This window comes from Sinocyclocheilus rhinocerous, unplaced genomic scaffold (assembly GCF_001515625.1).
Source record: "Sinocyclocheilus rhinocerous isolate Xijiao unplaced genomic scaffold, SAMN03320098_v1.1 scaffold1622, whole genome shotgun sequence".
NCBI classification, from domain to species: domain Eukaryota; kingdom Metazoa; phylum Chordata; class Actinopteri; order Cypriniformes; family Cyprinidae; genus Sinocyclocheilus; species Sinocyclocheilus rhinocerous.
Window position 1 is genome coordinate 931,927 of NW_015654513.1, and position 15,530 is coordinate 947,456.

Sequence of the window (15,530 nt, forward strand, 5' to 3'; positions counted from 1 at the left end):
AATATATATTAAACAATCTTACATTTATTAAGGTACCTGTCTGTCTCGCTTTATTACTGTATTTAATATCATATTTAAAGCAGTCTGTACAATACGGAGCACTGGAAAATGACATTGAAAGCTGTATGCAAATATCTACAATATCCATAAACATTAAAATAAATTGTGCTGTAATCTTATATATATATATATATATATATATTTATTTATATTTACTTTAAGTTTATCATCTGTGATCAGTATATATATATATTGTAATACTGGAGACATCTCTATTTCCTTTGGGTGGTGAGAGTTCTTCCTTCCTAAATAAATGAAATAAATCAATAAAAACAATTTCCTGACCTCTCAAATAAGTTTTTTGATTGCAGTCATGATTGCAGATTGTTAAAGATCAATGCGAATCATCAGATTCTGGGATGTTCAAAACTCACCAGCTCTTCTTGCACAGATGATCTGAAGAAGAATCACAGTAGGAGCAGCAAACACTGCAATCTCAACAATAATCACAATCACTGCAGGAAAGATGTGTGGACAGATGACAGAGAGAAAGCAGAGAATGAATCTGTGAAACTGTAAATCGCTTATTAACAGGGTATGAACCAATGAACAATTATTGACAAGCCGTTTTCAAATTCAAATTTTAGTTTTAGTGCCTGCAAAGCCATTTCATACCTCTGAATAATGATCCAGCAGTCACACAGACTACAGTCTCTGATGCACTGTCAGCTCGATCTGTGTATGATGAGTATTAGTTCAGTTCAAACATAATGTGACATGAATAAGACCTGCATAAATACACTGTTGTGTAACAGCAGGTGTGTGTGTGTGCAGCTGAAGTCATCTCAGTGTTTGAGGTAATGATCCATTTATCTATATACACTCTAAAAAATGCTGTAAAAAATGGGTTCCCAACCGCTGGGTCAAAACAACCCAATAGCTGGGTTTGTCCCTTTTTAACCCAGCATTTTTTAGAGTGTAGGTTGGAGGAATTGAGTTCAGATTCAGATTTTAGTTCAGATAATTTATATGAGAGTAAAACACAGTGAGCTGCAGCCCATAACCTTAGGTTTGTCCTGAACGAATAACATTAGTAATCAATCATGTCATGTCTCCTTATCGGAGAGTTTTCCGATACTGATTAAAGAAATTTAGTTTCTTACCTGAATACTTGACAGTATATGTGACTGAGGTCTTTAGTTCATTTCTATTTAGCCTGACATCTCCACTCTCTGTTGTGATCTTCATTCAGGAGTGTTGTAGTCAGAGTGCTGATACAGTGTCCTGAGGAAAATGATATCTGATATCTGGAGTCTGTCTGCAGATTCACACCAGCCTGATTCACCCAGATCAGCTGAACTCCCTCAATACGGACCAAAGTATCACAAGAGACTCCATCAATATACAACTGACAGAAGAGAGTCACAGAGCTGCCGTTTCTGATCTGTGTGTATGATGGAGAGACTGAAACAGAAAATAAAACAAATGACACAACAGACTTAATTTATTTTTATTGCACATTTGAGTTTAAAAGAAGGATATGTTTTTATAAATCGACCACATAAACATAAAATTACCATGAAGAAAATGCAGATGAACAGGTGCATCAGTTCCTTGTTGTTCATTCACATATTGTCGGCAGCTGTAAGATCCATAATCTTCTTTTGTGGCTTTCTTGATTTTCAGAGAGCAATCAGAGCCCAGACTCGGTCTCTCATGTCTCTCTATATTATTCTTCTTTTCCCCTCCAGCAATCAGTTCAACTGTCTCTGAACGTCTGCTATAGGTCCATGTAGTTGATGTGCAGCCAGAAAGAGCATTATTACAGGGCAGACGGACATTTTCACCAGAACTGCAGAACTTGTGAGTGTCATCCACTCCAATGGTACCTGAAACACAGGTACAGTTGAGTAATCAATATACAGAATGAAAACACAAACACACTGGCATACTAAGCAAAATATTTTAAACAAATTTTTCCTTGCTTAAGGCAAAGAGCACGCTATCGAAAATACACTATAGTCTCTTATCAGAGAAAAGAGTTGTTCAAATCACTAACATTATCTTAATATGAAAGGAAATCATATTTCTGCACGTGACACCCAGTGCATTCAGGAATAATACAGTATGTAAACAAGTAAGCAACACTATACGCAACTCAGAAATCTCAACATGAAAAGCTGCAAGATTAAACTGAGCTGATATTCAAACGAACTCTTTCCCAGACTACTTCAACTACACAAGGATTTGTAATAGCATGTGTTGTAGAGAAATACAGATTCTTTACCTGTGAGAAATGAACAGAGGATTATCAGTCCGAGGTGACGCATTTGACGCTTATCAGTCATTTTATCATCCATTTCAGTCAGTTCGTCTTCATATGATCACAACTCTTTATTTAAACAGTATCAGCCCCTCCTGGGATTGTTAACTTCTTCTAATCCGACCAATTGAATGTTTAAACCCTGCTATTCAGTGACTGTATGACAGTGTATAATTGAGAAGCGTTGCTTCACTTACAAATATTAATTTAAATTCAAATCGAATTTCACTACTACCTTGTATTTTCACTCCTTCTTCGAAGTCACTTACAGTGCACATTCCGTGGGAAGCCACTCAGAACAACTTGTGGGTTGTGCTGTTAAATTTCACTTCTTTAAGCAGTTTCCAGAATGCCATTTGATTCTAGTAATACAAACAATCGTTAAATTATTACTGGAATGTTGCTGTGTCAAGTGCTGTAAAGGTTCTGAATTAAAAGTCACGCATGATTCTTTTACAAAAACCTAAACAGCAATCGAATGGCCATCAAACTTCTTAGAACACTTGACCGAGCAAGCGAAAGTAATGTGTTGTTGGATCTCAGATGGACTAATTGCACTGAGTTTAGAAACAGATTTCCACTTTCAAATATGGCTTGCCAGTTTCCAATAATGTACATTTTCAATGTGCTGAAGTCACCTAGTCACTCAAAAAACACTTAAAAGGAGTGTCCAGAAGAGCAGTTTGTGACTCATCACACTCTGCTAGTGGCCTTGCAAAATTTTCTGTGTATTCACAATAAGTGTTATATTTAGCCATGTGAACAAAGTGTCAAAACACAGGATTACATTTTTGGTCTTTGTAGAACTTTAATTCAAATTGCGACAAAAGTACAATTTTGTCTGTTTTCATAAACTTGTTGACCAACAAAAGCACATTTACACAGTCGCATACAATGACAATCACAAAACCATGAGTAAAATGAAAAAAGAAAAAAAAAAAAAGATCCTCATTATCAGAACTACATATATAAAAGCAAAACGGGGTATTGAGATTGACGTATAAAAAAAGAAGCAGGTGTTTTCAGAAAGGACTGCATAAACCATAATGATAGATAGAGTGGAGGGTTTAAGGCGGAACTCTGTGAAGCAGGGCAATTGAAAACAAGCATACATACACTTTTTTTACAACTTCAGTAAGTTCCTGAACAAATTCCTTTTTGTTCAGCGTCTGCTCAGTTCTCATCAGTAGCACAGACCGGATACGTTCAACTTCTAGGAGCTCCAAATAAGTGTTCACTGGCACATCTAGAATAGGAGGTATCTTTAGTGCGTGCGTGTTGTGTGTTACAGCAGTCGTCCTCTGCATTCTGTTGATCCACAGCAGCACAGAAGCTCCTTGCCCTCCACACTGCCAACTTCATAATTATAATCCCACGTCAGCTCCGTCCCTGCCCGGATGCGCCTGTAGAAACACACAGGCTAATACAAAGACCGCAGCTACATTTACATAAAGCATAGTCTGTAAATATTCCAACTAATAGCTCAAACACATATATAAATAATTCTGTACTATAAACAAATCATATATGATGTAAACAAAACAAGGGCATTGGCATTAAAAAGAAAAACAACTGTCATGTAAAGACCTGATTACTTCAAAACTGAGTGGAACATGATGAAAAATTATGCACATATGAAAACTATTAGAGACGTAAACACACACGAACATGATAAATATTTTCATGTTATGGCCAATAAAAGATAAATGGCCGGTATTAATATTCTGTACTTATTTAAATAAATAAATAAAGCTCAAAAACTGAAATGAATACGTGAAGAAGTGAATTCATGCATCACAACATGATAATGTACAGCATGAAAAAGATATTAATTTTGAGATTTGCTAAAGATTTCATTTAAGTGTTATTAAATTACTCATGTTTTTAAAGATTAACTTTAAGTGAACAGCAGATGACCGTATTACACAGACACCAATATTAAATGTAAAAAATAAAATAAAATATTAATACCAGCCAATAACTAGTAGGTAAAATTATTAAATTTAAATGTTTAAATTTAAATGCACATAAAATAAAATAAAATAAAATAAAAAATAAAATAAAACATTAATACCAGCCAATAACTGGTAGGCAGAATTATTACATTTAAATGCACATAAAATAAAATACAATAAAAAACATTAATACCAGCCAATAACTGGTAGTTAGAATTATTAGATTTAAAAGATTAAATTTAAATGTACAATAAAATAAAATAAGTTATATGTTATGCTCACTTGCTAGCAAAGAAGGCCACCCAGGGGAAGCGGAGATCATGAGTATCCACAAAAACATTCTGGACGAACAGATTGGCGCTGCAGCTATGCTGTGGAGAAAAAAAAACAGTGGAAGGATATAAACACAGCAGTTGCAAACTATCACTGAATTAAAAGAATCCTACCCTGAGATCTTAGACTTATGTAAATGTCCAATGTAAGTCACTCATATCAGGGTCTGTTGTACTCACGTTGAGGTAGCGTCCGAGGTTCCCCTCCAGTTTGGCATCAATGATATAACAGGATTCCTCCCCATCAAAGAACTGGCGGGTTTTTTTAGGGCCACTGTCGCCCCCGCCACCTCCCTGTCCATGAGATGGGCCTGACCCGCCTCCTCCTGCACCCCCTCCCCCTGTTTTCACCATCAGACTGTGGGACTTCAAAGCAATGCCACGCGTGGACTTCACCGCCACCTGCCTCTTCACCACAGCTGAGAGAGAGAAAGAGATCTAACAATGTTCTGTATAATGGCTTGTTACAGGGACTTGATGAATGCAAGACTATTCAACCTTCTAATTGTGCTAATTTGGTTTTCATAGCCTTTTACTATGACAACACCTCCAGGATGAGCATCTAATTTCTAATAAAGAAGGAGGGACATAAAGGGTTACAGGTCATCTGCCTCTAGTACAAGCAGATTCAGTCAGCTGACTGAAGTATAGCAAAAGTTACACTGACATAAGGAAGTCCACTGATGTAACAGGAAAACAAGCAACTTTCCCTTTTCCTCCATCTTACCCTGAGTCTTTTTCTCCCTCTCCTTGTTGTCATCTGATCCTGAGCTTATAGTTTGCACATCATCACTGTCGGAGAGGGTCATTACTTCCTAAACAAAAGACAGAGGGAAAGATTATAATAAGAGTGCAAGATGAGAGGAAAAAATAGAGAGAAACAGCAGAGTGTGTATCAGAGAGTGAGACAGAAAGAAAGAGGAACAAAGAGACCGGAAAGAGAGAAAACTTAAAGGGGTCATATGATGGGATTTAAATTTTTCCTTTCTCTTTGGAGTGTTACAAGCTCTTGGTGCATAAAGAAGATCTGTAAAGTTGCAAAGACTAAAGTCTCAAATCCAAAGAGATATTCTTTATAAAAGTTAAGAGTCAGCCACACCTACCTAAAACGGCTCGTTCTAACACGCCCCCACATACCTACGTCACGATCTGGGAAGATTTGCATAACACCGCCCAAATGTGCACGCAAAGAAAGAAAGCGTGGTTTCAGGAACAGCAGTAGTGTTAATGCAGCCATGTCAGGGAGAAGAAACAATAATGTACAGTATGTGGAAAATAATGTGTTTTTTGAACCTTAAACCGCATAAACACATTTCATTACACCAAATACACAAAATACTGTTCTTTTTAGCAGCATCATGACCCCCTGTTTAAAAAGGATCATATGACACCCTGTTTAAAAAGGAAACAGGGTGTGTGAAAATTAAACTGACCTTCTTCTCCGTCTTCATCCCTCCCTCCACCTTGACGGTCTGATTTGCAGAAGTGGAAGACTGGTTGGTGAGCCAAGACGCCACTTTACTCTTCCCAGTCTCCTCTGGCATCGGAGGTGGCTTCCTCTCCTCACCTGTGGACACACTCAGTCCATCCTTACTGTCCTGACTCTCTACAGCCAAGACAGAGAATGATGGGAAAGTCAACTATTACTGAAATGAACGAATTAAGTTTCAATGTACAGAGCATTTGGTTTTACAGCTGATTAATTTAAATTATACAATATATATACAAAAGTAGTTCTAACAAAAACATGTCCAAATACATTTCACCACAAAATAAAATGCAGAAAGTTAACAATATATGTAATTTAATATGTGAAATAAGATGTGATTATAACAACAACAACAAATATTATTAGTAGTAATTGTTAAGACATTTCATCACAAAAATAAAGTAATATATTGAATAATATATGAAGTATAATAACAACAACAATAATGATGATGATAATAATAATAAACTGTTCAAAATTTTCACCACCAAAATAAAATCAAATAAATTAAAATGATATACTGTATGAGACATCACTATTAAAGGGTCATGAAACCCCAGACTGAGATTTTAGCAGAGGTGTTTGTGTTGCACATCATAGAAGACCATGTTAGCATCCGTTGATTTTAATTGTTGGAGAAAACTGGTTAATTTTAAGCTTTTTTGCGCTATTTTCATCTTCCGGGCTTAAAATCTACATCGTGTTGATGTCACAATTTGTGACGTGGCAAAGGACATCGATGACGCGTTGGTGTCTATTAAATTATTCATGAGACGGCGTGTTCTTATAAGACGACGCTTCGCTTAATTATTCACAACAGCATGTGTTGATTTGCTTTGACAGACGCTTCAGACTGTGAGATCTAGTGCTGTGTTCGATACATCGATACGACGATGTATCGTCACAGAGATTTGACGATACGAGTATCGATACAGCTGGCCCTGTATCGATATTGTGGCAGGGGGGGAGGAGAGGGGTGCGCTTAATTTGAATACAAGAACAACGTTTAAAATTGAGCAGAAAAGTGCGATGTTTCTAAAAAAATAATTAATAGAGCATAATATATAGGCTATAACAAGGTTTAATCTGGCCGCAGAGGAACACAACTGGGTTGCCTGATATAAAGAGACGTAATCCCCGAAACAGAGCTTCCCACTTGCGCAATACGGAAATATCTGCCAAGTGTGCTACTTATCTTTGTCAACCTGACAACCATGTGCACGCGCGTGCTCTCTCTTCACTGTGGATAAACATGCTTGCTTTCTGAAAACACCGGTTTTAGTTTTAGCTTGCAGTTTAGCGATCTCCACTTCAATATTCTATTCTCAGAAAATTGTAATTCATCGAGTGTTCATTTATGAGAGCCTTGTTGAGAAAGATAATGTAGCTCTTGAGCGATTAAGCTATTTATTTGATAAAATTGTGGGGCAGTGCTAAAAAGTTTGTTCCTGAATGTCGGTGTGCGGCCGCAACATGATCTGTGTGAGTGACTGAGCGTGTGAGCGCATTAGTTTAGAACTCTTTTAATTTTTATTTTTTAAACGTAGAGAGTGTGTTAATTTGTGCAATGATAACCTACCAGCAATGTAGGAGGCCCTTCATAATGCAGAGGTCAACTGCCTGCTCTGCCAACAGTTAGAAACGGCACTATAGTATGCAGTGTTTATTAAACAGCTGTTCTACTAAATTCTTCTGAGGTGAAATTCAGTGCAGTATCGTATCGTGGCCTCTGTATCGTGATACACATCGTATCGTGACTTTGCTGGTGATACACAGCCCTAGTGAGATCACGCACATTAACTGATAGAAACGTTCATGGATCAAAGGAGAGTGTTTGTTTTTGCTTTGTAATAAGAGTTCGGCACAAATGCGATTCATTCACTTAGTGAGTGTAACCCTTTTTTCAGCTCCTTGACACAACCCATCAAAAGGCTTATATAAACGCCGCAGAATAAGCCTTAAAAGTTAGCAGAGGTGCAACAGCGCATTCATGTATGTTTTCAATGCATAGTGCAAATGGCTGTGCAATTATCTGTGTTCCGCACAGCGTTTTAAAAACATTTTCTCATTTTAGGGTGCTTTCACACCTGTAGATCGATTGCTTTGTTCCGAAACAGGGATTAAAATTATTACAATGTTGCTTTTTATTCTTGGTGCGGTTCGCTTTCACATGGCAAAGTTTCTAAACGGACCCAATTTGTTAATACAAGTCACGCACGCGCGTGTAAACTGTTGTCTCATTGGTCAAAGTTCCACGGTTTATTTTCCGAGATTCCACTTAGCTGTCACGGCTGTCATCCGTCAGGATGGAACGACAACAGCTTTTTTTTTGTAGCTGTTCTTATATTCATTTATAATTTTGAGCAGGAGTCCAGGATTCATCGGGAAAACATTTTTAAAATGCACCTACTAGGAAGAAGAGCAATAAGATGGCATTATAAAATGAAAAAGTGCGCTTTTTTATTTTGAATGGCGAAGATGTGCTCACCCACAGACATTCACAGGTTCATTTTGAAGTAGGCTATTAGCAAAACAACAAAGCTAATGCTTTTCACGGAACTTACGTAATTACCCATCATACATTGTGATATAGCCTGGTTCGTTGGTCCGTTAGATCGGATTGCTTTCTCACTACAACCAAACCGCTCCAGAGTTCGTTTTCAATCGAGCCGAGACCACCTCGTTCAGGCAATCTCGGACCGATTGTTTTGGTGCGGATCTGGGCGCGATTGCCGTGTTCACATATGCCCAAACGAACCGAGCTAAGGGGGGAAACGCGCCAGGTTCCGAAACAACGAGCCAGGTGTGAAAGCACCCTTAGAACTGTGGTGAGAACTAACCAGTGCTGAAACAAGGGGTTTCACGACCCTTTAATAATATTAGTGACTGTCATGAAAATCCTACTCAGACCTTGTCCTCGACAGGTTTTGTGACAATTTATAAAACTTCTACTCAAGCCTGCCCTCTCGTGGCCTGTCTCAGTGTTTAATCTATCGGTCTTCTCCTCACCTTCCTTTATTCCTTTGGCCTGTCTGCGGGTGGTGTAGCTCCTCCACACTGAGCTGGTGGAGTAATATGTGTCTTTCACAAATGTGTCGTCTGAGCTGTCGCTCTCATCCTCGTTAGACTCTTCGTCTTTGTCATCATCACTGTCTTCAGATGAATCATCTTGGCCTAATAAGCGGATCAGCAATTAAAAAAAATCTAACCACATGCTATTTATTTTAAAGAAACATAAGCAGGCCTTTTATTATATTTTTGCTAAATATTTCACACACAAAAAAAAAATGGATCATGTTCATGTGATGAACTACACCTGCTAGGAGACCTGTGTGAACTTGAGAAGAACTGACTTCACACTAAATCACCTAGAGAGCAGTTAGGTAAAAGTGATTATTGCAAAGGTGTCTCTGAAAAGTTTTTTTTGACAAAAAGATTTTGACTCCCAATTACTGTACTTGATCCAATGGACATTACAAAAACGGGTGTTGTTAGTTTTTTTCCCATTAACATTGAGATCCCCACAGCCACTCATTTTTATAACAAGCAGAAAGGGCAGATGTGTGCATAGGTCTCTCACTTTTGCCGGTAATGCTGCTGTTACGCTCCTCCATCTTGATGGTGGATTTACCGTGTTGGGAGGAAGCAGGTAGTTTAACCCTGCTCATGTCCACCCCGCTGCCCTCGCTGTCGGAGCAGTGGGCCTCACTCTCGTAACCTTCCTTAAAGTTCTCCACGCTCTCAATGTGGTCTAGATTGGCAAAGTATTCATCCCCCATTTCCAAACCTTCTTTATCAGCAAAGTCATCAGTCAGAATTTTACCTGATAGAGAAAGAAACAATTACTATAACTATAATATATCATTACTATATAGCTATATAACTATAATATCATTACTATAACCCCCTTAAATGCCCAGTGGTGGACATCAGCGGACAATCATAATGATGAAAATGATGTCATGCAGACAGAGCATACTTTAGGCTTAAGAGGGAGAAGCTTAGGTAAGACCAAACACAGGATTGATTTTCTTTTGAATAAACTAAAGTCCAAATTACGTTCTGAGTGGTTTACCTGCATAGATACAAACAAATGAGCCCTTGGCTACATCATCAAGGCAACGAATGCCCCAGCCCTTATTTTGGGTCTTAAAGAGTTGCAGTCGGACTTGCAAACCGTGCTGAACCAGGCGGTTAGTGCACATCTGCGGATTACAGCGGCAGCGCTTATTACATTCATAGATCCTGAGAATGCAAACGAGAGGGAAAAAGAGAGACAGAACAATGGAAAACATTGATGGAAAACATTAAGTTGAATGGTTTCACTGTAAATCAACATGATAATGGCACTATGGAGGGTTGGTTCTATATCACAGACCCTGTAGGGAGACACTCTTCCAGTCTCTTGTGATGGTATCCAGCGCTGGGGTTGATCTGCCCACCTGGCGCACATCCTGTAGCCTGCAGAGTCAGCTGATGACACGAACACTTGGATCTATAAACAAACAAAATGTACAGAACAAAGGACAATAGGTTTTAGAAATATTCATATTTATGTTAATTTCATATGGTTTGAAAAACTTATCCAATCATTAGGAAAAAGTTGTGATGTAACAAAGTAATAACATTCTCCTTTTACCTACATGTGAGTGTACACTATTATTTTCATTACATGAAGTTGCATACTTTACAATCTGAACTAATCTTGACATAAAAATTATTTGATGAAAATGATCTAATATTGAGATTTGTTGACCTTTACACACGATGGGCTGCAGGGGTCCTTTCTATATAATTTTCTGTTTCTGTTTTTTTTCTTCTGCATGTTAGTTGTACCACCTGACTTAAAAAAAAAACAAACTTAAAATTATAATTAAAATTAATATTCTTAATAAAAGTCACAATTTTGATTTTGAACAAATCTCTTGAATGACTGATTTAATGACAAATACATTTTTAACAGTCACTTGTCACCACATTAGGGCCTTTCGCACCACTTTAGTTCCAGAACTAAATGTACAGTACTAAAGTACTGGGACAATTTTGCACAAACTATTTCCCAGTACTATTTAAAGGGTTGCATTCGCACCGACAGTGTGTACTAAGAAGTGACGTAAGCCGGTCGACAGCGCCGTCCATCTATCTATCGCTGTCCTCAATACTTGTGAAATAAGTTGACACAATGTTTACAGTATGTTTACACGGCGTTTTAAATCATGGCAGGTGAGGGCGTTTTCGTACGCGTTTGGCCAATCAATGTCTACTTACGTCACGATTAGTACCAGTTGTGCTGGTTAGACCCCTGAGTAGGAGCTAATTTGGTTCTCGAAAAAGGCAGTCCGGTACTAAAATCGCACCCAGTTCCGGCGGTGCAAAAACGCCAAAAAGTGGGTAGTTCCACAATTAGTTCTGGTACTATGAAAAGGTTCCCGCGGTGCGAAAGGCCCTCTAGTTGTGAATAAATATAATCAAAAACTGTATTTGAAGCACCAATTACTTTCAAAATATGATTTGCTCTATTTTATTCACTACCATAGATATCAGTGTCTTTTATTCCAGTACTTCTGTGATAATATGAATGATTGTAAGACAGAAATAATACTGTGTGGTTAAAAAGACTGTTTGTGAAGCTGTTTTGTACCTAAACATGATAACTGCTCTCTCTGTCAGCGGCAGCTTGAACACAGATTTGAATGTTCCGGTATGACTTTGTCAAAGATTTAATAGACACAGACAAATCGTTGTCATTTAGAAATACGACCATGTGAGTTTTGAATCGAGATTGCGATCTTTAAACAATTAATCGTGCAGCTCTATGCTAAACTACTTTTTCTTTTCTTTATTTTAAAGAAGCTTTTTTCTTTATCCTGACATTTTTGACTTTGTTGAAAGCCAATCAATGATACTAACTTGTCTCTGCAGCCGTCAGTGCAGTCACAGCCCACCAGGAAGTCTGGGCTGGTGTTAATAAACACTCCATCTTCTGGGATCCTCTCTTTACTGTAGGCCACACTGGGCGGAGGAGTGTTGTCGATCTCATTCACACAGGACAAGGGAATGTCTTCGCGACCGCCTGTGATGTCCCGGATGAAGTAGAATGGCCTCTGGGGTTGGAATCGACGATCCACCAGCACATAGGGGTCCAGACAGAACATCTCCAAGAAGATGAAGTCACAGTGTGTCTGGAAGAGGTAGCGCTGGATTTCTGCCATATTTCTCAGACTCAAGCCACACGGGGACTTGTAGATGACATGGAATGACATCTGAGTGAGAGAGGAAGAGGGTAAATATAAATTAGTATGTGTATTAGTACCGAATAAACCACTGAAAACCACTTTACAGTTGAGTGATAGTTTCTAATTCGGGCAAATTTCACCGGCAAAAGGCCCAACCAAGCAGCTTTTTTGTTCATCAGTGTGAACAACTTGAACCTGATGTAAAATCTCCATGGGGAAATTGTTTACTCAAATTCAATCACACAGATTCCTTTAGACTGGATTTTGAACACACAATTTTGCCGAATAGCAGTAAATGTGACTACAACCTTAAGACACACAAACCTTGCGGTTAAGGCGTCTGCGGCCAGTCATGCGGCGAAACTCATAGAGCAATGGAGTAAGAAGTGGGTTGCGTCCTCGATGCAGGTTGGGGCGGGTGGGCCGGATGCGCTTTAGACAGTCTGGAGTGCAGTTGTGTGTAAGGTAGAAAAGTCTGTCATTCGGAGCCTGGTACGATGGCTCCTGAGGAATACGCTCACTTGTGTAGGTTGACACAGTTGTCTGCAAAGTATGCGGGACTGGTGTGATTGGCGTCAACATATGCACAGGTCCAGACTGCAGAAGAAAGAGCCTGCAGAGTAAGAGAACAAGACGTTTGCCTTAATCACACTACAAAAACTTTGACTTTCATTATGGTTGACTGATGGTTCAGCAGGCAGTCTTCACTGTTGGATAACACAATGAGGACACATGCATTTCTGAATAATATGATTTGAATTGAATGATTGGTATAAAAAATGTGTTGGGCCACTTGGTCAGACCACCTGAGATACTAATACCAAGCGTAAATGCTGAAAGAGAGGCAAAGCAAAGAAAATGTGGCATATACAGTGTTTAGCAGATATATAGATCACAGTAGTGACAAGTACCAAGTGACTGGGTGTCACACTAACCTGGAGGAATTAGTTTGGTGAACAGTGCCGATCAGGGCTTTGGGCTGGAGGTCAGAGGTCATCACCTGACGAGGCTGCAGTGCAACCTGACCAGTGCTCTTTTTAGCCATTTGACTCTTTAAACTAGGACTCCTGAAATGGAAGAGAAAGAGATAAACATGGTATAACCATTGACCAAGATCAATAAATGAAATATTTTGAAAGAACAATAGCTCTTGAAGCACTCACTCTGTGCGGGAAGGCTGTGGGGGTCCGGGAGCCACTGGACGAACTGGTGGGATCTGTGGGGCTACAGGCCGACTGGAAGCAGAAGCACTGTTGTCACTAGTGTACTGCACTACAGGTCCCTTTGTCCTCAATGCTCCTAAAAGCACATACACAGTTTTAGTAAGATGAGAATTGGACAAACCAGCTCATTCTTAAAAGGCCAGTTGTAATAAGAAATGTGTGCATAGGGCTGGGCGAAAATTTATCAAAATATAATGTTTCATATCATTTGATATCGATAATTGCTGATTTAAAAAAAAATCTTTTTTAAAAAGAGCAATAGAAAAAAAATGTAAATAAAATTTAAACAAATATCTCCTTTCTTATGTTTTATATGCAGATTAAATAAGTGTTAAGAAAACTTTTGGCTTGTCTCCTGAGGCCACAGGAGGGTGCAATGAGCAATGTTTATTCAATGCAATGAAATAATGACTGTCTATAAAAAAAAACGTGCATAACGTCTAAATTAACATACACTGAACAAAATTATAAACGCAACACTTTTGTTTTTGCCCCCATTTTTCATGAGCTGAACTCAAAGATCTAAGACTTTTTCTATGTACACAAAAGGCCTATTTCTCTCAAATATTGTTCACAAATCTGTCTAAATCTGTGTTAGTGAGCACTTCTCCTTTGCCGAGATAATCCATCCACCTCACAGGTGTGGCATATCAAGATGCTGATTAGACAGCATGATTATTGCACAGGTGTGCCTTAGGCTGGCCACAATAAAAGGCCACTCTAAAATGTGCAGTTTTACTGTATTGGGGGTCCGGGGGGGTCCGAAAACCAGTCAGTATCTGGTGTGACCACCATTTGCCTCACGCAGTGCAACACATCTCCTTTGCATAGAGTTGATCAGGTTGTTGATTGTGGCCTGTGGAATGTTGGTCCACTCCTCTTCAATGGCTGTGCGAAGTTGCTGGATATTGGCAGGAACTGGAACACGCTGTCGTATACGCCGATCCAGAGCATCCCAAACATGCTCAATGGGTGACATGTCTGGTGAGTATGCTGGCCATGCAAGAACTGGGATGTTTTCAGCTTCCAGGAATTGTGTACAGATCCTTGCAACATGGGGCCGTGCATTATCATGCTGCAACATGAGGTGATGGTCGTGGATGAATGGCACAACAATGGGCCTCAGGATCTCGTCACGGTATCTCTGTGCATTCAAAATGCCATCAATAAAATGCACCTGTGTTCGTTGTCCATAACATACGCCTGCCCATACCATAACCCCACCGCCACCATGGGCCACTCGATCCACAACGTTGACATCAGCAAACCGCTCACCCACACGACGCCATACACGCTGTCTGCCATCTGCCCTGTACAGTGAAAACCGGGATTCATCCGTGAAGAGAACACCTCTCCAAAGTGCCAGACGCCATCGAATGTGAGCATTTGCCCACTCAAGTCGGTTACGATGACGAACTGCAGGCAGGTCGAGACCCCGATGAGGACGACGTGCATGCAGATGAGCTTCCCTGAGACGGTTTCTGACAGTTTGTGCAGAAATTCTTTGGTTATGCAAACCGATTGTTGCAGCAGCTGTCCGGGTGGCTGGTCTCAGACAATCTTGGAGGTGAAGATGCTGGATGTGGAGGTCCTGGGCTGGTGGGGTTACACGTGATCTGCGGTTGTGAGGCCGGTTGGATGTACTGCCAAATTCTCTGAAACGCCTTTGGAGACGGCTTATGGTAGAGAAATGAACATTCAATTCACGGGCAACAGCTCTGGTGGACATTCCTGCAGTCAGCATGCCAATTGCACGCTCCCTCAAAACTTGCGACATCTGTGGCATTGTGCTGTGTGATAAAACTGCACATTTTAGAGTGGCCTTTTATTGTGGCCAGCCTAAGGCACACCTGTGCAATAATCATGCTGTCTAATCAGCATCTTGATATGCCACACCTGTGAGGTGGATGGATTATCTCGGCAAAGGAGAAGTGCTCACTAACACAGATTTAAACAGATTTGTGAACAATAT

The 15,530-nt window shown here is 39.5% G+C and overlaps 1 protein-coding gene and 1 pseudogene across 3 annotated transcripts in view; both read right to left on the minus strand.

Moving 5' to 3' along the window:
- Positions 1–1,065: 1,065 nt before the first annotated feature.
- Positions 1,066–2,601, minus strand: LOC107717410 (uncharacterized; annotated as a pseudogene).
- A 544-nt stretch (positions 2,602–3,145) lies between these two features.
- setdb1b (SET domain bifurcated histone lysine methyltransferase 1b) overlaps positions 3,146–15,530 on the minus strand; it is a 22,080-nt gene continuing 9,695 nt past the window's right edge. For 2 of the 3 annotated variants that reach the window (XM_016524224.1, XM_016524223.1), the window contains exons 10-22: positions 13,499–13,634; positions 13,271–13,402; positions 12,660–12,948; positions 12,010–12,362; positions 10,478–10,594; positions 10,175–10,344; positions 9,680–9,922; positions 9,109–9,273; positions 6,044–6,216; positions 5,338–5,425; positions 4,791–5,029; positions 4,561–4,649; positions 3,147–3,726 (exon numbers count right to left, since the gene is read on the minus strand). In XM_016524224.1, coding sequence (XP_016379710.1) covers positions 3,609–3,726; positions 4,561–4,649; positions 4,791–5,029; positions 5,338–5,425; positions 6,044–6,216; positions 9,109–9,273; positions 9,680–9,922; positions 10,175–10,344; positions 10,478–10,594; positions 12,010–12,362; positions 12,660–12,948; positions 13,271–13,402; positions 13,499–13,634 — 2,312 coding nt within the window. In that variant the 3' untranslated portion in view covers positions 3,147–3,608. Of the gene's footprint in view, positions 3,727–4,560; positions 4,650–4,790; positions 5,030–5,337; positions 5,426–6,043; positions 6,217–9,108; positions 9,274–9,679; positions 9,923–10,174; positions 10,345–10,477; positions 10,595–12,009; positions 12,363–12,659; positions 12,949–13,270; positions 13,403–13,498; positions 13,635–15,530 lie in introns of all 3 variants that reach the window. The other variant, XM_016524225.1, reaches the window with a different exon arrangement.